Source organism: Rhipicephalus sanguineus, chromosome 1 (genome assembly GCF_013339695.2).
Source record: "Rhipicephalus sanguineus isolate Rsan-2018 chromosome 1, BIME_Rsan_1.4, whole genome shotgun sequence".
Lineage (NCBI taxonomy): Eukaryota > Metazoa > Arthropoda > Arachnida > Ixodida > Ixodidae > Rhipicephalus > Rhipicephalus sanguineus.
This window is the reverse complement of record NC_051176.1, coordinates 161611252-161634696: the sequence shown is the minus strand read 5'-3', so window position 1 is coordinate 161634696 and position 23445 is coordinate 161611252. Positions and strand designations below refer to the sequence as shown.

The following is a 23445-nucleotide window of genomic DNA, read 5'->3' as shown; positions in this document are numbered from 1 at the left end:
AGGACGGGAGGAGTTCCGAGCTGGTTGGAGCTCGCATGGTCGTGCGCGCGGTTCGCGGTCGGACTCGCGGCGCTGGTCGTGATTTGCGTGTGCTTAGTTCTTTCATGCCTACAGCTGTTGGTGTTAAAAAAAATCACATACGTTGATTACATTTCTGTGGATGAGGCCGTCCCCAGCTCCGCGTTTCTATCCGTCGACTAGATCGCGGCTGAGCGCGCCAATTTTCGTGCTGCTCGTAAGCATTGAAATAAAAGTCTGTACCACAAAATATTTCGTCGTTTTTCCTGTTTTTCGGCTCTTGCGTTTCCCGTCTCTTACGTTTATTTTCTACGGTCCCTTCAAAAACGTATCAGCGGGGTTCTACTGTATTTAGTGAATACACCTTTCCAAGGAAAATCCGCACTGCAGTGAAGCCCCACTTCAAGGTTAAGTGCACATATTACCCTCACATCGATTCATCATTTTTTAAGTTTAAAGCTTGTTATACTGGCTTATATGCTCCAAGTATAGTACATTTTAAAACGTACTATATTTTACAGTATCACTTGCATTCTGCCGAAAGTGATATCCTGCTACTATTCAAAGTTGCTTCCATTTCCCTTTGAAGCAAAAAGAATGACATTTGCACATGCCTTGTTTCAATTTTAAAAAATATTGCGCATGTTAGTTGGTTCATGACAAATATGCTAATTTTTCTTTATAATATGATATATACTATTCGAATTCAATTCAAAATTATTCGACCAAATCACTATTCGCTTCCAATTACCTTCGAACCTAAAATTTACTATTCGCACAAGCCTAATATATAGCACTTTTTCCCCCCCTCACCAATACACACATGCTTGCACACATTCACTCAACATTAAATAGCCAGCACTTACTCAGGTGAACAATTTGCATTATCACCAGGCAGCGATGGCTTGGGTGGGTCCTCTGGAGCCTTGGGAAGAATGTTCCGTGTTTGAAGCAAATTGCATGCTTCATAGCCCTGCACAAAAAAAAAGAAAAAGAAAAAAAAACAGGGAAAATAAATTAAAACGTAAGCTGCACTTATTTTTTGGCCATACCATAGTTTTACTTATTGCAGAACAGTGAACCTGCTTAGAATTTTTTTAACGATATCAGAGATATGCTGAAGAAGTGTGCCAGTACATGAGCACTTGTGTTGTGTTAGCAACATTCATCTCATTTCTCATTAACAGAGTAAATACACCCTGCAAAATGAAATCATTATAGTACAGTAGAACCCCGCTGATACGTTTTTCACGGGACCGTAAAAAAAAAACGTAGGAGCCGGGAAACGCAAGAGCCGAGAAACGCGAAAAATTGAGAAATAAGAGTAGTGGTGAACTGCACATAGTTTTGTTTTAATTCTTTCGCTTGAAAAAATCATGCAGCGTTGCCTGGCGCATCTTCTCACGCCCGACAAGCACAAGGCGTTTTTCAAGCACCTGTAGTGCCATGTGGCTCTCGCCATCGTCACTGGTGCGCACATATCTTCGCAATAAATCCAGTGCCGCTACGGCCGATGAGAACGTTGGCTCCGGTATCCGCTCCACCTCCTCCTCAACTTCCTCGTCACTGGCGCACGGATCGGCGCACTCAGCCACGATGTCGTCGACGGATAACATCGCGGAGGTGACAACGGCGTCGTCAACAGAAGCGTAGTCACTGTACGCGATTCCACTGGCACCAACAGTCTCCATGGCAGTGTTCAGTTCGTCGCAGTCTGCGAACGCACCGTCTCCAACAGCTTCTGTTGTGTCATCTGCGCGCACACCGAAACACTTGTTGAAGCAGTGTTCAACTGTAGCAGCAGTGACGGCGCTCCACGCCGATGCTAAATAATGCATTGCATCTAAGATGGTGACGCCTGCCGGCTGCTGCCCACGCTCCACGCTGGCCAGGGACCGCTTTACAATGCACTTGCGGTAGAAGTGCTTTACATTTTTTATTATTCCAGCGTCCAAGGGCTGAAGGTGGCTTGTGGTGTTGGCAGGAAGAAAAACTACCTTTACGTTCCGCAGCGACGCAGTGTCCTTGGGATGTGCGGAGCAGTTGTCGAGAAAAAGAACGACTTTTCTGTTCTGGCAGCCCATCTTAGAGTCCATGTATCTCAAGAACTCCTCAAAAAGTGAACACGTCATCCACGCCTTGGTATTATTGTTGTAGTGGCAGGGCAGGTGACGGACATTTTTAAGGCAGCGTGGGTTTCGAAACTTTCCTATCACCCACGGTTTCATCATTTCCGAACCATCGGAGTTGCAGCACAGCAGCACCGTTAGTCGTTCCTTACTGCATTTTCCACCGTGGCAAGCCTCGCCTTTTAGGCTCAGCGTCTTAGAGGGCTGTACCTTGAAAAAAAGGCCTGCTTCATCGGCATTGAATATGTCTCTCGGCTCGTAGTCCTTTATGATAGACACCACGGTCTCTTTCCAGGCCTCAACAGTCTCCGTGTCCACGCTTGCAGCCTCTCCGTTGACAGTGCGGTAGCGTAATCCATGTCTGTTTTTGAAACGGTCGATCCAACCGTTAGATGCACAAAAACCGTCGATACCGAGCTTGTCGGCGATCTCGAGTGCCTTCTCTCGCAGGATGGTACCGTCGAAGTTAACTCCTGCGGCCCTGGCTTGTTTGAACCATTCGAAAACGGCCTTGTCAAGCTGCACGTGCTCCGAACTCCGGGCTTGCTTGCACTTGACGTCGAAGGTTCGGGCATTTTCTTCAATTTCGATCCGTTTTGCAACGATGGAGTTCAAGGTGGAAGGCGTCAGTCCTAACTCCTTCGCTATGCACGCCTTCTTCCGCGTCGGGTTCTCTTTCACAGCGCGGAGAATGTTCAACTTCTCTTGCAGCGAAAGTGATTTCCGCTTTCTTGATGTCATCCTGTTTGAAGACTATTTGGAGCGTTGGAAGTGTAAAGGCACTATGCTGCACGCTCGTATAACCTGCGCAACGACCGACACGAAACAAAGGCAATGCGAGAAGACCGCAGCAAGCACGGGTAGCACGGGCTAAAGTCCCTAGGGAAAAATCTAGGGACTTTAGCACGGGCACACATGGGCGATGGTGATGGCGATCGGGCTATACCCTTTGAATCGGGCTCAAAATACGGATCTCAAAGGTCATGCTTTTGCTGGCATGAACCGAAAATACGTCATAGGTGTTGCCCCCGGCACTTTGGGCGGCCAATCCCATTGTCAAGCCGCCAAGCCAAGCTACGTGAAAGACAACATGGCCGCTCGGGCCGGCGCGTCGTGGCACTTCGCAACGTATGATGCGGGAACGGTCCCACAGTTGCGACGCAGCAGCGGGGTTCCCAATGCATTGGATCCTATGGGAGCTGTGCCGGGACCGGCCGAAAACGACGTAACAGCCAGGAAAACGTAACAGCCGGGAACGCAACAGCGGGGTTCTACTGTAGTTGTACAGGAGCAAGCCCTAATCATAAAAAAAAGTCCCAGTTCCACAGCAAGGGCAAAACAATGAATGCGATAGCAACAAATTGGAAGGTTATACGAAGAACAGTTAGGAGCTCACTCCTTCAGGAAACATGGCCGCTGCAGTGAACAAAGCGACCTTCATGCTGTCTATGGCTTCAATGCAAACTCTGCGATGAGAGCACAACATGTACGAAGCTATGAGCCCTCTGCCGATCCCCTCTAAAGATATGCGCGCGACTGCTAGCGAACACGCCCATTTGGTCATAGTAGTAGCATTTCCTGCCAGAGGCATAGCTGAACTGAACTGCAGCTCTCACACTGCAAACCTTTTGAGAGTGGATGTGGCTTTTCATAAAATGTACAATTAATGTAACACTTAAGTTTATTCAAAGAGCAATATTATTTTGCCTAGGCTAGCAGGTTCAAGAGTGTAAGGGTCTATCCTTTTTGTCTAGCCTTGCATATTACTGGAATGGTTCACAACCTAGTACAAATAAAGCGTGACTGTATATTACTATAGAAGCTGTAGCCTATAATTGAGCATTGTCTATCACATGCATTGTCTATTCATGTGTGCAGCTGTGTGAAAACTAGTTCAAGGATGTATGGTGGCAAATGCAGGATGTCTACACATTGTTGTAATGTAATTATAACCGTTAATTCCAAAGTTTTCACTACGGTGGCCTTTCAGAACAACAAACAGTTGGCTGTGGTACCCTAAAGTTCGTTATACCAACGTTTCACTGCAACATAACACACAAACTTCCCCGCTGCTGTTCTATCACAAGACTGTTCCCAACGTTTTCACATAAAAGGATGCATGAATTAAGTAACAGACAGTGTTTTTTTGTTTTACTTGTCAAAAGGACATCAGGCACATGGATACAATGTACAGACTTTGTGAAATCAAAACTACAGAAACAAATTGCTTTAACTTGCAAGAAAAAATACAGACCTAATATATGAAAATGAAGAAGATTTTGTTACATGCCAGATTTCTCTAAATAAATGTACATTATATCACGGTCAGTGTCTTCCTGACTCGCTCTCATAGTCAACACAACAAGGCTTATTAAAGGGACACTAAAGAGAAAAAACAATTTTTATCGCATTAGTAAATTGCTCTTTCACGATACCAAAAACACCATGCATGCTGCGAGAAGATGCTTGGTAAGCGAGAAAATGCACAAAGAGAAAATGTTGTGGTGCACCAGGTTTCTCTAAATAAATGTACATTATATCACGGTGTCTGTAGCTTCCCGACTCGCTCTCATAGTCAACACAGCAAGGCTTATTAAAGGGACACTAGAGAAAAAACAATTTTTATCGTATTAGTAAATTGCTCCTTTCCCGATACCAAAAACACCATGCATGCTGCGAGAAGATGCTTGGTAAGCGAGAAAATGCGCAAAGAGAAAATGTTGTGGTGCACCAGGTTTCTCTAAATAAATGTACATTATATCACGGTGTCTGTAGCTTCCCGACTCGCTCTCATAGTCAACACAGCAAGGCTTATTAAAGGGACACTAGAGAAAAAACAATTTTTATCATATTAGTAAATTGCTCCTTTCCCGATACCAAAAACACCATGCATGCTGCGAGAAGATGCTTGGTAAGCGAGAAAATGCGCAAAGAGAAAATGTTGTGGTGCACCAGGTTTCTCTAAATAAATGTACATTATATCACGGTCTGTGTCTTCCTGACTCGCTCTCATAGTCAACACAGCAAGGCTTATTAAATGGACACTAAAGAGAAAAAACAATTTTTATCATATTAGTAAATTGCTCCTATCCCGATACCAAAAACACCATGCATGCTGCGAGAAGATGCTTGGTAAGCGAGAAAATGCGCAAAGAGAAAATGTTGTGGTGCACCAGGTTTCTCTAAATAAATGTACATTACAGTCGAACCTCGATATATCGAACAGCACGGCGATCGCGAAATAGTTCGATATATCCAGAATTCGATATAAAAAATCACGTAAAAAATGCGTCAAGAACTTGTGGACAACAACCAACGAACCAATCGTGGTGCAGTAAATACTCACTTGAAGATTCAAACAAAGTATTTATTGTGTTGGCTTAAAATACCGAAAAAGAGTAGCCTGCTTTTTGTTGGCAATGGCGTGTTTGACGACTGCGTCCTCAACATAGTCCAGGCGATCCACAAGTGAAAGGCCGGTGCCTTCAATCGCGCTGCAGTGGCGGCGCGCAAGGGCCAAAGCGGCTACGACCTCAGCTGATGTCGGGAGCGGGGCACCATCAGCGCTTGCGGGATCCACCTCGGCAGCGTCTTCATTCGGCTGCTCAGCGGTAGCTTCGGTGACGATCTCTACATCCGTTAGCTCCGCCGTTGTACCAGTGCTGTCGTCACCTCCAACGAAGTCTTCGATGCACATGCTTCGCAGCTCCGCACCAACAAAGCTCTCCAGCTTGCTCCACGTTTCGGCGAGCTCGCTTTCTTCATCTGCGCATGCCAACCCAGCTTCCTCGGATTCTTCCACTGATGCTTCGTCAGTGCGTCCACCGAAGCCCGCATGCCGAAAGCAGTTGGCTATCGTCGACTGCTTGACGTTTTCCCGCGACGCCGTGAGCATTTGGATGGCGCCCAAAAGATCGATCTTCAGATCTTGGCCCATCCGGAGTCTTACAAGCAAAATGTCGATCAGCCGACGCTTGTAGATAAGACTTAAATGTGCGGATAATGCCCTGGTCTAACGGTTGAAGCTTCGAAGTGGTGTTGGGCGGCAGAAATACCACTTCGATGTTGCTCAGCTGGGCATCGGTGTGGTGTGCCGTGCAGTTATCGACGATAAGGCATACCTTCCGTCCCTGACGAACCAGGTCCGAATCCCACGCCTTCAGCCACTTGAGGAAAATATTCCTCGTCATCCACGACTTCTTATTCCAGGCATAAGTCACCGGAATATTGGGGCAGTTCCGCATGCACCTCGGGGTTTTAAATTTGCCAATTACAAGTGGCCGCAGCTTCGTGCTCCCATCTATATTGGCAGCCAATAGGACCGTCACACGGGCCTTGCCTTGCTTGCCGCCGTGGCACTTGTCCCCGCGAGTGTCCAGCGTTTGCCGCGGAAGCATTTGCCAGAACAGGCCCGTCTCGTCAGCATTAAAGATTTGGCTCGGCTCATACTTGGCAAGAACTTGGGGCCACTCATGATCAAGCCACTTCTGAATTTCTTCATCATTGGCGTCCTCACTCTCTCCCGACACAGTCTTCCCGACAATGTTGAAACGAGTCTTAAAACGTTGTAGCCAACCGCTACTCGCACTGAAATTCTCGACGCCGAGAATGAATGCAAAGTTCTTTGCCTTCTGTTGCAACATCGGCCCCGATACAGGAATATTTCGGGCCCTTGCGTCCATGAACCACTCGTGGAGAGACTTCTCAACATCTTCAACAGCAGCTTTGCGTACATGCCGCGCGCCCGAGTGCTGACTCTTCTCGGCCTTGGCCTTTATGTCGGCTTTGTTTTTGAGCAGAGTACTCAATGTGCTCCTTGGTATGCCTAACCCGTCCGCGACGCTCGACTTCTTCTCACCATTCTCAACGCGCTGGATTGCTTCCAGTTTTGCTGCAAAAGTCAGGGTCGTCCGTTTCTTCGCGTCTGCAGCCATCGCTACACACACCACAACGCGTGGCAGGCCTAACACACGAGCACAAAAACGAGTCAACGACCGATGCGACGGATGCCTGGCGATACTATCAAGGAGGAGCTGGTGCAACAAGTGCAGTGCGTCGTTGCTGCAAGGCTGCGGCGTGCGTATGCCGCTACGTTCAAGTGGCGCACTCGGCGCCATCGATGTGTGCAGCAGTCGTAAACGCCCACCGCGCTACCGCTATTTTCGAGAGTTGCGGGAAAGCTCGCCGCCTGTCAACGGAGCGCGGGCGGTTTGGGGTGGCCGAGTTCGATATATCCATTATACGTCAAACTTCGTTCGAAATAAAAAATTAAAAATGCATGCGATTTCCCACGTGATATAGGAACCGTTCGATATAGGCAATAATTCGATATGTCCGTGTTCGATATATCGAGGTTTGGCTGTATATCATGATCTGTGTCTTCCTGACTCGCGCTCATAGTCAACACAGCAAGGCTTATTAAAGGGACACTAAAGAGAAAAAACAACTTTTATCGTATTAGTAAATTGCTCTTTCATGATACCAAAAACACCATGCATGCTGCGAGAAGATGCTTGGTAAGCGAGAAAATGCGCAAAGAGAAAATGTTGTGGTGCACCAGGTTTCTCTAAATAAATGTATATTATATCACGGTCTGTGTCTTCCTGACTCGCGCTCATAGTCAACACAGCAAGGCTTATTAAAGGGACACTAAAGAGAAAAAACAATTTTTATCGTATTAGTAAATTGCTCTTTCACGATACCAAAAACACCATGCATGCTGCGAGAAGATGCTTGGCAAGCGAGAAAATGCGCAAAGAGAAAATGTGGGTGCAACACCCCCTTGAAGTTCCCGCACTAGTCGCTGTAATGTCATAGATTCTGAAGGCGTCTACAAGGGCCTACGCAGTTCCTAGGTAATCAGCAAAAATTATCAGTTATAGTGAACTAAGTACAAACATCGGTTGGTCCCGCTTCATTTCAGTGATACTCATTCTTTTTATAACAAAACTGAAGATGTGACAGCCACTGTGATATTGGCTGTAACAAACAAATACAGTAGAACCTCGTTGATACGTTCCCGCTTGATACGATTTCCCGGCTCCTACGCTCGAAATCGCGAAAATTAAAAATAACCCAATACAGCTGTGTGTAATATGTTCCGGTTAATACGTTCCCGGAAAATACGATTATTTGGCAGCAACGTTCAGCACCGTGGAAAACTGGGGTCGTATGATACGTTTTGTACTCAGGAACTCTCATTCAGGTGTGCAAAAAAGGCCCTCTCGGCGACGGCAGCTTCTCCGCAGTGCCTTTCCCCCCTCCGTGCTTTCTCTGCTTTGCTCAATTGTCCCCTCCGCGTCTTCCGAATTGCTCGATCGCCGCTCTCTGTAAACCACACACCGACCCAAAGGCAGGCGGCGATGCTGGCCGTCACAATCTTCGAACGGCTTGCCGCGGAAACGCACATACCGCCGTCGCATCGCCACCGCTGCACAACACGCCGAGCACATCGCCGCCATTGTGCCTAGACAATATGGCCGATAATTTCCCGCACACTTTTCTCCCGGAGCGCAATCGTTTTTGGGTTGCTCCACCCGGCGCGATTCCAGTCAGCGTTCGTATTTCTCTGGCTGGGCAGTTCTGCCTACCAGCGGGTCGTCCGAAGCTGACAGAAAAGATTTGTTCTGGAAGATATCTAGGAGGTTTCTGGTTATCAGACGCCAAAACGAGACGATGTGCGCTCGCCGCCATCTTTTTGAGGACTCGACAGATCGCAATGCGGGCGCTTGGGGACTTCACCTTCGGTTGCCATTACGCCGGGTGTTATCTTTTAAAGCCCGTTCCGCCGTGCGAGATGGTGCGATTACGAGTGGCGGCGAACATACCAGCGCATGTCTCAAGTTAAGACAGAACGCAAACTGATCAGCGCGAGTGTGCGACGTAGTATGCGATAGCCGCGAACAGCTGTCGCTTTCGGGGTCGCTTATCACTCTCGCGAGATATCGCATATCGTGTTGTACCGCGATTGTTACGTGCAGTGCGAAGAGTTGAGCTTGTTAAGCCTTTAGAGGGGCGGCAGTTTTCTTCACGGACGGGGCGAGTCACGCGTGATCTTTCGAACGTACGTGATCGTATCCCAAATGCGTATGCTCGAGAATATCACTTCTGCTCTTCGGCAAACCTAGCCCCATATTTCCAAGCGGCAATGCAGAAAGAACCGACGCTCATGCGGCGCAAAGTTTCGTCTGCTGACACGGCGGTAGCGTTTCTTTACGTTTACGCTGGTTGTCACAGAGTTCGACTTTGCAATATTCGGGTTGTCTCGGGATTTCAATACACGTGACCACGACGTTATTTTCGGTCAGGACCGGAACTAGCTGGCTGACCTCTGGCGGCCAGCGAGATGCCAGGAGTTCGAAAATCGAAGAGTTCCTCCATGTTTTTTGAGAAATAAATGTTTTTTGCTCTTGCACCTCAGTATGGGCTTGTCAGCCTCAATTTTTACTGGATTCGGATCGTACGTTTTCCCGGATCATACGTTTATTTTCCGCGTTTTTTTCGGAAACGTATCAACGAGGTTCTACTGTATTTGGTTTGCATGAGGCTCAAAACTCGAAAAGTAACATAAAAAGCGAAATAAATATTGAAGGACAATTTCACAACAGCCTTATAAAAAAATTTTGTTAAAAAAGTTTAAAAAGTTGTAGAAATCCTGGCCATAAGCACTGCGGACACTGCAAAAATGGCCAGGAGACTAAGAAGGTACTTGGAAAAACTCCCAACGACTGAAACTGCTGAACTAGACTAGGCCCGCTTATGCATGGACACTGTGGCAAACTTCATTCTGCACAGTGCATGCATTTCTGTATCTAGGATATTTGCGCAAGCCAGATTGCCGATTTGTTAGAGCCAATTTTCAACTCTACTGTGACAATGAATATCAGATATGTATAACGAACTAATTTATCATTCCAATGCAACTTCGTTATAACGGGATTTGACTGTACATCCTTTGTACCATATGTACAATCGGCGTCAAATGAAATGCGAACAGTGGCAAGCATTAGCGATGCTATAGGGCACGCCTGTCAAGTTATCACCCTCGATAAGCACGCAAATCCGGTTTGGCAGCACTGCGCCATCCCACTATAGTGCGATATTTTGCGCTTCTGTTCTAGTTCTGATATTTCGAATGGAGAAAATAAGACCAAAAAAAATATTGAAACGACCAAAAGTGCTCTGCATGCCCACGCCGGCCACCATTATCACTACTGTATATCAGAACTAGAACAGAAGCGAAAATATCACAATATACGGGAATCGCACAGTGCTGCCAACCATTATGGTGTGCGCACCTGTCAGTACTGATGACTGGATGGCGCGTACTAGTATACAATTGCTAATGCTTGCCGCTGTTCGCATTTCATTTGACGCCGATAGTGCACCGTGTTGCTTGAATCTAAAAGGCAATGATGTTTTGTATAACCCATGTGTTTCAGGCACAAACTAGGCAAAGACTTACCCAAAGTTTGTTGAAGCTGGCATTTACACTGAGGCCTGACATTCTTGAATGTAGTTCTGGGTCATAGCCTGGCACTCCTCCCATGGGTGGCTCAAGAGTTGGTTGCTGCTGCTGCTGCTGCTGCTGCTGCTGAGTGTTGTAGAGGGGAGGTGGTGGCGGCTGCATACTGTTGGTGCCACTTGAATGACTGTAGCCAGGCTGCATTGCAAAAGTGAATAACAGTGACAGCAAGTAGTATGAATAAGGTTTATAATAGATAAATGAACTACAAGGCACCTAAAACGGAGAAAGGCAGCCTTGGCAGACAGAAAAGAAAAAAATGTGAGAATGCAGGGCTTAAAATGACACATTGAGATGGATGATACCCTGTTACAGCATGTAAATTTACATGAACACCAGTGAATGCAGTGAAATAAAATAAATGGCAATGTCTCTCAGCATTGCGCTACATGGTGAAACTTTATATTATTCACAAAAGATATCAATGACAACAGACGCGGTTCTACTGGTACACAGATATATATGCACAATTCTTGTAACATTTTTTGTTATCTGTACTGTGCAACTGTCAATCTAAAAACTGCACTAAACCAAACCAACTTAAGTAAGAAAGCAAAAGCTTCATGCTGCATGTCAAAAATTAAAAAAAAAACACCATCACTTTCAGTACAGATGAAATTTAGTAGCATATCCTTTTATATAGCAAGCAATATTCTCTTAAATCACCGTAAAATCCATGTGGTCGTTCAGTAACGCAGTGCCAAAGCCAATGCGATCCCACATTTTGTAGTCACAAATACTGGCCTCTTTCTTATTAAACTGCCATTTCTATAGAAAAGCTTACCAGTTGTCTCTTATAAGCAGGGTACCACATCCTTATTTTCTGATGGACCCCTATTTTGATGTCAGGCGATGTGGTGTCTCTTATAACCAGTTATCTCTTACATCAATGTCTCTTATAAAGGGGTTCAACGGTAATATACGATACCTGTGGCAATGGCAATGAGGTCACAAAAATTTAATCGACTGTCAACAGTACGCTACACATGGTAGTAATATTGAAAACCACCATAGCTAAAAAGGAATGGCACGTTATTGCCACCACACTAAGTTTGGGGTGCGATCAATATGCGGGAAGAAAAAGAAACTAATTTTGGTGACAGAATTCAGGGGTGTGATTATTATGCGAGTGCGATCATTATGTGAGTAAATATGCTAATGGCTATAAAATTACCTTTCCTCTTTGGCTTTAAAGAATATTCACTACTCAGAGAAAACATAAGAATTCGGTAGCATGCCACTTCCTTTCAAAAGGCAACCATACACCATGCAGAAGAAAGGCCACCAAGGCCAACTGTCTTCCCACCTGTTGCGGATATGATGGCCTCCCGTGCAATGCCTGGGCCTGAGCAGCTGAAGTGGGCGGTGGGCCAGGGAAACCCTGTCTCAGTTGTGGTGCACCAAGCATGCTACCTGGAGGTGGTCCATACCCCTGAGATTGTGTCGCTGGGAGCGAAACAGGAGGTGAAGGCACTCCAGAGCTAGCCACACCCGGGACCCTCAGACCCTGAAAGTGTGCCGATGCACTCTGTCCCGACACTGGTGGAGGTGGGCCTGAAAACTGGGATGATGGTGGATGTGGCACTGAAGATGTAGGAGGAGAAGGGATAGCAGCAGCAGGTGGTTGGCCAGGCAGTCGGCTGGTACCCAAGGGTGGAGGCAGAGGGGGACCTGAGACTGGTGGGGCTGGGCCCATGACTGGCCGAAAAGTGGTGGATGCTGACAGCTGGCCTTGAAATGCAGCTTGAGGGCTGGTAGCTGGGTGCTGGTTGGACGAGACTGGAGGTGGCATGCCTGGCACAGATTGCACACCCAATGTGGGAGGTCCAGGGAAAGCACAAGAGGGAGTGGACACTGGATATGCGCTACCAGAAACGGGTGGCGAAGGTAGGCTGCTAGGCACTGACACAGGTGTTGGCCTGGCGAATGAGGATCCAGAGGTAGGTGGCCCCATAGGAGGTTGTCCAGACTGCTGTGGTGCCACCCTTGCAAAGGTTGACGAGCTTGATCCCTGAGAGGCTGGTGGATAGAATCCTACTACTGGTGGTTGTGGGCCTCCCCGGAGGGGTGGAGCTGCTTGACTGGTGTTGGGGTACGTGTAGTTGACAGGGCCTTAAGTAGACAGCAATAAATGGCATGTGTCACTCAATTGCCCAATACCTATATATAATTCACAGTACTGACAAATAGACAGCATGCGATGTAAAACCACTTATCAAAGGTTTAATACTGCCTTAGCAACTTAAGCTGATTGTATGCGTGAGCCTTAATAATATGTCTCAAAATAGCAGTTTCTAAGTGCACTGCAAATGTCGAAAATAGTGTAACAGGTTTCCACATTGTTTATAAGTTTAATGAACCAAGCACATCTATTAAAGCCAACAATGCACCCCCATGTCGCTCAAGAAAGCTGGACCTTGTAGGTGATACCCACAGGGAGGAACGTGATGGCTACGAGAAGTTTAAGCACAACACCAATCCTGGATCCACAATACCGCAATCTGTGCCAACATGGTGCCATGTACTGCTATGCAGTGAACGCACATGATACAATGCCTCAAAGCAGAGAATAGTGGTAATAATGGCACCAGACGATGCACTGTCTTAACACTGACACCCATCAGTGCATTTCGTTTAACCTTTCATCATGACAGTGGCACAGCTTGAGTACTTGTACATTTACTGCCTAAGTCAAATCTCGTTACAACGAACACCACATTAACGAACATTTCAAATTAACGAACTTTTAAGAAATCCCGTGCCGACTGCTTATAGTTCCAATGTAAAAATACTACGAACTTCAGAATAACGAACATTTCAGAATAATGATCGTTATTTAATTCCCGTGTAATCTTAACAACACCTCAGTACTACGAACTTATATCCCGAAATGCGAGGATTCTTAGATTTCAGTGTATCGGTCATGGCAGTCGGAGCTGTAAGGTAGCAGACGACGCAGCGCGAAGAGCGGACGCCCTCCCGCTAAAACCTGAGATGGCACGGGAGGAGAAAGACGCGGGCGGGCGGAGAACTTTTTTTTTTTTTTTGTTTCCCTTCGTTGCGGAGGCGACAACGCATCAGGTTTTGTAAAGGCCCAACCGCATGCATAGCACGCGACTTTCGAGCGAAGGCGACTGCGACAAACGGGCTCCGTCGCGCTGCTCGATTGAAAACTATTGCGCGCACGCAGGCAAATTACGAAAAAGAATTACAGAGTAGATTAATGACAACATGCCAAATTTATTATTGTCTTGTTTGAGATAAAGATGTCATAAAAGCGTTTCGGGACTTCCTTTTTTCGCAATCTTATGTTTAACCGCGGCAGTAGTATCTGCTGTGATCCAATGGGGCGCCCGGAAGCGTACGTTGCCTGCGCTACGTCGCGCTTTGCAAACTGCGTTATGTTGGGGTTAGTCCACGAGGCGCACCTCGACAACGTTTCCTCTTGCTGTCATAGAACGTTTAAGAAAAGCCGCAGCGCCTCACATCGTTGCTTCGCAGGGAGAAGGGCTACCTCACACGACGACGATGTTGACATTGCAGCAAGCTACCACCGAAACATCAAAACGAACCGTCGATCATAAATAACGACAAAATACGGCCGCTGCCTCGCTCTCCGCGTGAGATGGGGCTGTAAATAAGGTAGTCTATAACTTGCATTTTTTTGAAGTACGCGCCGATTGGAAGCATCACGAGCAAATTGCAACCGAAGCAAGGGTCAGAGATGCTGCCATGTTGTTGGATATCGTCATGCTCACTTCCGGGCGACAAGCGATGTTTTCTGGCTTTCCAGAAACCTGGGATGCTATCGCGGAACGATTCTATTTCAGATTCCAATGCCTTTCGTGCTTTTCGCGGTTGGCCAGTGGTCAGAACGACGGTCCGTCCGCGTTATCAGCGCGATCAGCCATGCACCCCTGCGACAAGCGACGGCGATGGATGGCCCTCCGCGACAGCAAATCCTGTCGGCCGTCGCTCAAAACTCGCGTGCATGCAGTTGGGCCTTAAAGGATCGCAGCTATGACATGGACGAAGATGTCACGGTAGCACCCGAAGATCGCGACGAGTCCGTGTCGGCCACAGATGCGTTGGACTACTTGAGGAAACTCCGCATATTCATAGAAAAAAGCGGAACAGCGACCGAAGCGGCGGATAAAAATGCGGACGGTCTAGAATCGTTCGTGACGCAGAGTTTGTGCTGCACCCGTCAAAAAAACGATCACGGACTATTTCAAATAAACGTGCCTTGTCTGACGTTCACGTGTGCATTGTTGTGAGAAACGAGTTCAAGGACGTACCGTTGCAAAGGTAGGACGTTTGCGTTACTGAAATTCTATTGTTATGGTAAATTTTTGGGCTTTCACTATAACGACCTTTCAGAATAACGAACATTTTTCCGCGGTCCCCTGAAGTTCGTTATACCGAGATTTCACTTATAACTGAACTCTCACTGCACTTCCTCTCAGGAAATACGACCGTATATAGCATATCAGCAGCTACTTTTGCATGACTGCGTTATCCTGTCTACTGAGTGTTCTCATTGGCATTTAAATAAACTAAATGAACCATTAACTGATTGATAGATTTGGTTTAATGTCCCAATACAACACATGCGCTACAGGAGATGTAGTAATGGAGAGCTCTGAATTAGTCTCGATCACCTAGATTTTTTTTTTCAACATACACCCTAGCAACATCAAGCAGGTGTTTTTGTATTTCACCTCCACTGGAATGTGGCTTCCAGGCTTGCAAATCAAACCTGCAGCCTTGTGATCAACAGTAGCACACTGTAGTCATGAAGACACAGTGGTAGGTGTACACATAAGCAATGGACATTATTCTCAAATTTCAGATTCCTGCAAATAATTAGGTCTTCAAAACTGATCCTCGATGCTGCACACCTAGCAACACTAATGGCGACTGCCTCAGTGTTTCTGCAATGCGCAAGCTCACCCTGGTATTTTTTTGCCAAAATTTGACGAGGCCATACATCAGTGTGGAACATGCAGTATCTCCCATTGCAGTCTTGCTCCACATGCCGCGAAGAGGAACACAAGTGTTGTAGACATTTTATACCATGCCGGGGGTCTCAGAGAGTGCAGCCCAAGTCAATGAATTAGCAGTCAGCATGTGCTGGTTCTCCATATTAAAAACGTATAAAATATGCTGTAAGAGTTATGGGACCACATAAATTGTATTACTGTATTTAACTGAAATAAGGTTCAGGGGAAGGTGGAAGCTTGAAGCAATGAAAAATCTTTGGAACACAAGGTGCCGCTGGAGTCTGTTTTGAAAAGTGGTCTCGTCTTCTTCAAGGTAGCAACTGGTACCTTGAAGAAGACAAGAACACTTGTTGAAACGTTGACTCCAGCGACACCTCATATTCCAAGGATTTTTCACTGTTTCTAATTAAATGACAATTATCAAGGTTTTATAGTGTGCAAATGCAACCATTCACACTAAGAATAAAAATATTACTAGCAAACGAACTTTCAGGCATTAACAAGACAAACCAAAGCTGCCTCTGATGTCAAACACAAAGACAACTTAAAAGGGAGCAAGTAAAGTGAGAACACTCCACATGTACAGCAAAGTAAAAAATCATAATCGTTAACAAAAGAAAATAATAAGACTGAACATTTCATTTCAAGATTGAAAAATTTATTATACAAAACTAATCGCAAAATGACATCAAATGTTTAAAAAGACCAAGAAAACCAAAAATAACAGTGAACGAAAAGCTTGGCTTGGTGATGCACAGTGGATGTACAGTGCAGGTACCCGAGAACAGCACTTGGTGCACCTGTTCTTTTATCTATCATGCGTTCCATCCCTGTTGGTTCAAGAACACATCTCACCGCAAGTTTTTAGACTTAAAGCATTGTAAGCTCAGTGATGATGACCATGCAGTCCATTTTTAGAGCTTCATTACTACATCCACACATCCTGCTCAACTCATCCAGAAAGTCACCAAAGCCTCCAAAACAAAGGGATGTCTACACCACTAGCAAAAAACAGGATTCAACCAAATAAATCAAGTGCACAATAACCCAAGCAAAGAAACAGAATGAGAAGTTCATGCAAGAGCAAATTGTCAGCACAGTAAAGCATGTTGACCAGGACAAAGGACAGGGACATACTCGGCCTGGGAGAAGAGAACTGCCCCTCCATGAAATCGTAACGCTGACTTGGGATTGGAGAAGCGTTCCGTGAAGACTTCGCTGATGTTGGCTCTAAATAAGGAGGGGCAAGGGAAGGGACATGGCAACATTCATGCCACAGAGTTAGTTGGATGACATCCCACATAGGACAGAGAGAGCAGGAAAACGGGGAACAGGTTATCAGAAAAGAGAACTTGGACAGACCCAACACCAAAAAGGTGGATGGTGCAGCAAACAGTTATTTTGGTAATTTGCATCATTCAGGAACACATAGAAGCCAAGCCCAAGCGTTTCTCTTGCACACCAATAGGCAACCCTTGCCATCCATAGACACAAGAGAAATATCCTCTTAGAGGTATGCCTGACAAATTTACCTTAACTCCAGTACAATGACACACATACTCTAAGGCTATGTTCCACTTTGTCTAAGACAACTTGTAGCCGTCTCACTACACAAATTTGCTACATAAAAAACAGCCATGTATCTGAAAACCCCTCTTCATTTTCTATTAGTGCTGACACGAACTGCTGTAGGCACAAAATTCAGCACCACTACAAGTGGACAGGACATTGCAAGACTTATAAGACAAATGCCAACCTTAACGTTTGTCCTCTGTGAATCTAGCTCTTTCCAGACAGATTTTCACGCCACTAAGTTATCGATCAATGATAAACTACTACGGCTTTATTGTTTAATTGATTACAGCACCCATCACACAACTCCTTTCAGTAACCTTCAGAAAGAATTTTATTCAGTTAAACCTTGTTACAATGAAGTAACATCGGGACCATAAATTAGCTCATTATGTTCAATATTCATTGCAACAGTAGATATAAACATCAGCTCTAACAAATCGGCAATCTGGCTCATGCAAAAACCCTAGATACAAAGCGCATTATTCTAGGCATCAAACCCACTATAAACGAAGTCGCCCTTACCTGTCTCCTAGTGGCACTTCAAACTAAATAGACTGCAACATGAGAAGGTGAAGTTGCAACAGAACAAAGTTCGTTTTTGCACCTTTTTCCGTAACTTTTAACTGCACTTTTAACTAAATTTTTAATGTCACTTATTGCGAATTGTCTTTCAATATTCATTTTACTTTTTATGCTACACTTCAAGTTTTGAGCTGCATGCAGCCAAAATATTTCTTCAATACAGCTGATATCGTGGCGGCTTTTACGTTTTTGGTTTTGTTATAGAAAGAATAAATGTCACTGAAACAAAGCGTGGCCAACCAAGGTTTGTATTTAGTTCATTATAATTGATAATTCACTATATCAGCGTTTGTTTTAAAGAGGTTCAACTGCATTAAAAATTTTGTCATACTACACAAATGTATTGAGTATACACAAAGAGGTCACATAGTCAAAAACTGTATCAAGACCTCCTTGTCTATGGGCATTTACATAAACTCCCTACATAAGATCTATTCCCCATGCGATACCATTGCCTTTGGGCATATCAGCTTCGCTACTAGTGGCTCAAAGTTTTAAACTCAATTTATCGAAAGCACTTTCACTACAATAAATTTTTTTTCAGTTCTCTAGAATGTCTCCACAAATTCTCAGTCCCTGTTATGTTGCACTGCTCTGTGTAAATCATGAATCTTAAACAACTAGCCTGGCAATGTGCCCTAGCAAATTCCACAAAGAATCTTGTATTTTCTGCATTTTATCAAGCAATACTGTGCTGCAGCTGTAAGTTTTTGCCCATGCAAATGACACATATAATGTACAAGCATTTCGCATTATGCAACTTGCAGGGGTGCTCCAGCCAGAATAGGATTTGAAGCAACTTTTGGAGCAGAACAATGTTGCTTTTGGAGCAGGAAAATCCAAATTTGTAGCAGGTTAAGGGAAAAAAAGACCATTCTTTTAGCACCAAATCGGTATGATACCGAACTAATCTCACACGCATTTCACCAAAATAGTCTGCTTGTCAGGTACAAATACAGAGCTAAATCAGACCTATATAGTGTCAGTATTGTGGCATTGTCAATATGCTAGTATGCAGCTAGTAAGCAAGCTGCATGCTAGCATACAAGGATGATAATATATAAAGCTTGTTTTTGGTTTCGTTTAGGCTCGCTGGATGGTCACATGGTTTAAATTAATTCTTTTTAGTTTCCCAATGCCATTTCGGAGCAGGTTCGAAGCAGTTACTAACAAATATTACACTTTGGAGCAGCATTTCTCTTTTGGAGCCGTTTGGAGCAATTGAAGCAGCAGTTCTATCACTGTATTCAGCATCAGCTAACTCATGTGTAGTGCACGTGAGCTCTGCTACTTCAACAAAAACAGTGTTTTGAACCACCCCACAGTGCAAACAATGACAAAGTACACATTACCATTTGCAGCGCCTGTCAAATCTTTGGACCTGCCAACCTGGCGACCTCGAAATTCAAGAGATTCGTAAAGCAGGGGCGAGCGAGAGTGGAGAAAAAGGAAACTGGCGTACGTTTTTATTGTTTCTTGGAGCTGCAGAAACGTCACAGACAATTCTCAATGATTGCAAGTAATTTTTTAGGCACCAGTGATCATACTAGTACTTGTAATTATATGGCACAAGCATGCATGTGTAATTAAGGAACAAATTGTGCTGTGTCCCATGATAACTTGTACTAGTAACCGCTTCCCAATCTCGGCATGCTTTTCCACAAGACACAAGTGTACTGCGGCAAAAGTGGCTTAAAAAAGCGTTCTGCACACAATAGAACAAGGCGAGGAAATTGTAGAACTGGTGTCTTTTATGTTGCGGTGGGGTTAGTTCTGTTTATCGGGATATTAATGGCCATGCCCTTACAATCGGGAGGATTGCCCAAAATTCGAGTCTCCCGGGCAAATAGGGAGATTTGGTTGGTAGGCAAATGGTCAATGTTTCCATCGAATACAGCTACGGCACGTTGTCAACATTCTTAACACAGAGCTTCTGCTTCAATTTTCAAATGTCCATGTAGAGCAGCATTGCAATCAGCAGGAAAAAAAAAGGTTCCGGGTACCCAACACAAAGCACGCCTACGCCTTTTCTGCTCATCTGGATTGGATTGGATGATGTTCAAACTGCAGACGACCAACCTGGCACCTATTTCTTGCTAATATTAGTGCAACTGAGAAAATTTTGAGGCTGGTTGGGCATTCTGGTGCAGCGTGGCACAAAAATAAGGAATTGTACCAAAATGGTGCAATTGGCCGAGCTGTTGCACCCCCGAACTTGTCACCCTGTAGCCTTCGCAGTGCCTGCGTTGGATTGGTGGTATGCTTCGCAAGGACACTAAGCAACAAAAGAATGGAAAGCTTCTATGACTGGTGGGCACCAGCCTAAGCTACAGTGGTGATTGACATTTTGTGCTCACTGTAACGATGACTGCATTCTGCTGCCAGCACTATAAATTGACCAATAAACAAAATTAATCGACACAAAGTGCTATTGCCACACACATGCATGCCCCCACATGGGCATGGCAAATTTCTTTATGTTGTTTGTATCTACGATAGGTAAGAAAAAGTGAGGAGTGCTTCCAGACAGTACCCGTACAATTATTGTCCGAAAATGCAAGTAGCTATCCAAATGCTGTAAATTTATATGAGATACAATATGGCAAAGCTATGTCTAATTATAGGCAATTATAGGCAATTGGCCAGGGCCCTTTTCTCCCCAAGACAAGCTAGTTTCATGATTATACAATGCCTCAGTTTACCTGTAGGTGTAAGCACTAAAAGATAAAGCCAGCAATGACACAAACAGCAACACACATCTGTCCCTGTTTGTGTCTTTAGGTACGCCTACATCTGCCCTTTAAATAGCACAAAACAGGTAAAAAACAGACACATGCATGTTGTAAGAATGTGCGTGCCAACTATCAGCTCAAAGAACCGTATACAGTGGGACAGTATTTGTTGCAAGCTTTTCTTCCCCTGCTGAGGCACTTTGGAGCAATACTCAGTGCCCCAGCAATTTTGGTTTCATCTGCTTGACAGCTTCCAAATAAAACTGCAGGCTATATATATATATATATATATATATATATATATATATATGGAAAGCTATATATATTAAAGCTTTTCCAATCTACATGCTTCATAACTATGCACAGTCTTAGTAAACAATCCAACAGCTGCTGAAATGCAAAGCTATGTGCCTATGCAAAGTACAGTAGTGGTAACTATCAAGCAGCCTTCACTTATAGTGTGGACATTGTTCTTGCCACATTTCATAAGTAATAATTTTATAGTTACAACGGCAGCACCTGAACTTGGGCCCAGAAAGTCCAACGGAATTTCACATTCCTCTTTGCCTCATTTTTACAGGTGCAGTGCAATTTTACTAAGCCAGAACAATATTTCAGTGTAAAATAACACAGAAACGAGGCCTTGAATTTCATCGTGCCAGTGTGCCACAGCAGTTGCAGAGCTCAGTGGATGGAGTTTTCTTTCTTCACACTTCTGGCTTACAAAAGTATGGCATTCCCGAGTGTGTCACAGCAAGTACAGTAGTCACGGATTCAAGCGAAACATCAAATTTTTTGGTATAACGACTTGTATGCATGATTGATAGAGATAACCACGTCATGTCGCGACGAATCTAGTCTCTAAAGATAATGTTGGCTTTGATCTACACATTCGAATCGAAATTACTCCGATATGACCCAAACTGAAGACGGTAGAAACAAAAATATGTGCATTACTTAGCCCTAAATTGTCTTATTTCAATCCACGAGTACTGTACGTGTAAAATGCAAGTGGAGTCTACGGCAGGAAACTTGCAGTCTAACAACAGTACTAGGGTGACCAGATGAACCATTAGTAGTATCTAAAATATTAGTGAAACACTTTTAAGACTAAATTTCGTACACTGCATTTCACTCATTCTCAATGATAATCTGCTAATTTAACATCACCTGACACTAAGCAATAATGGCAGTTGCTTTTGTGTTGCACTCTTCAATTTCAAGCAAGAGTTAACCTACGAATTCTGCAGTCCATGTCACACAGGAATTCAGCATACTGCCAGATGTGCTACAAATGGGAGCAAATCAACTTTTCATGGTCACAAGAAAATGAACTAGCACATTAATGCAACTGACACAAAAGTACTTCGCACTTTTAACAAGCTTTCACTTTGGGACACAACTTTGAGCTTCATTATAAGATTCGGCTATTGTTCCTAATGTCAAGAAAAGTTCCAGTTGTCTCAGCGACAACTTCACCGGGCCGACGAGGGGGTTCGGGGACCACAGATGAAATAGCTCGGCCGATGTCTCACGTTACTCTTCTTTTCGCTGCTACTTCCTCTTTGCTTTTCCCCGCACGACCAATGCCACATAGTAGAAGTTTAAGGAGAAAGGAGGCACTTGTTTCTGGTACTCATCAAGGAGCATGGGGTGGCGTTGTGGGAGGAAGGTGAATGGCGAGTGAAAGAAATGTCATTTCTCTTGCCCCCTCATGAACGGTGCCGTAGCTGCTGCCAATGTCTGGAGGCACATGTCCCAGACCACAGCAACCCACGGGAAGCCATGTGAAAGGGCAAATAAAGCTTTGCTTTCAAAAGTGGTTGCACAACGTAGTGGTCACACACTGCCATGAAACCACCTTTTCAGGTTTGTTACATGCGGAAAAATACACTGTAAAGGCATTTATTTGACTAGGTGAACAGCACTCGGCAACAAAGTGTAATGGTGACAGTCAAGGCAGAGCACAAACTCCCAGCTCGAGCGGCGTTCTGTCACAAAGGAGCCGAAGAGGACGACCCAGTAGAAGGCGCTGGAGAGGGCGACTTATAACACAGTTCCAAGGCTTCACTACAACGCATACTCGTAGGTTTCAATCAAAACTTAAAATTCAAGCCAAAGCAAATATTGAATATCATAAGCGATATCATAAATGGTTAGGCACAGGCCTGATTTTTTTATTCCATGAAATGTATGAAACAATGAAGACGCACCATTGTACATTATATTTTCATACAATTTTTGGAAAATGCGTGAATTGACCCTTTGTATCCCAGCGTCCACATATGTGAACACTGGGATACAAAGGGTTAGTAAGAAACTGAGAAAAATTACAAGCAGTTATTAGTATTGATTACACAATGGTAACTTATGATAAGCAATGGTGGTGATATGTACCATTAGGGGTATTCACACGAGGGAGAAATCGGCGGGGGACACGGGGAGATTGTGGATCACGTGACCACGTCATCACAGATTAGTGAGTGGGCGCGACTCCTCGGAGGAGACGGGGACCTTTTCCCCAACAGGACAAACGATCCCCCGGCGGTGGGGGATATGGCAGAATTTCAGGCTCTTGTTTGGCCACATTGTCGCACTTGCTCCTGCAGAGAGCGGCAGTGGGTGTCCAGTCTGCAGCTGCGTGGTCGTCTGCAGCTCGTCGTCTGCAGTTCGTCAAAAGGGTGGTACAAGCCACCAGAGTAGTCTAGTAACACTGGTCTCCCCATCCGTTCGCCTCGTCCATGTGAGTGGGGGACATTTGTGGAGACTTCTCCTCGCGAGCTGACGTCACTAGGCTACGCCTTTATCCCCCGAGAATTTGTCCCCCGTCTGAATACCCCTATTGTGGGGTTGCTCTTCTCATTTCCCACAGGTTAGACAAC

The 23445-nt window shown here is 45.0% G+C and overlaps 1 protein-coding gene across 5 annotated transcripts in view; it reads right to left on the bottom strand.

Annotated features, from left to right (window-relative positions):
• Nucleotides 1-23445, bottom strand: part of LOC119401386 (protein transport protein Sec24A) — a 651765-nt gene that overhangs the window by 72859 nt on the left and 555461 nt on the right. For 3 of the 5 annotated variants that reach the window (XM_049417365.1, XM_037668141.2, XM_049417370.1), the window contains exons 5-8: nt 16812-16904; nt 11978-12783; nt 10612-10809; nt 885-991 (exon numbers count right to left, since the gene is read on the bottom strand). In XM_049417365.1, the coding sequence (XP_049273322.1) occupies nt 885-991; nt 10612-10809; nt 11978-12783; nt 16812-16904 (1204 nt within the window). The remainder of the gene's footprint in view (nt 1-884; nt 992-10611; nt 10810-11977; nt 12784-16811; nt 16905-23445) is intronic. The other 2 variants (XM_037668149.2, XM_037668160.2) reach the window with 1 other exon arrangement.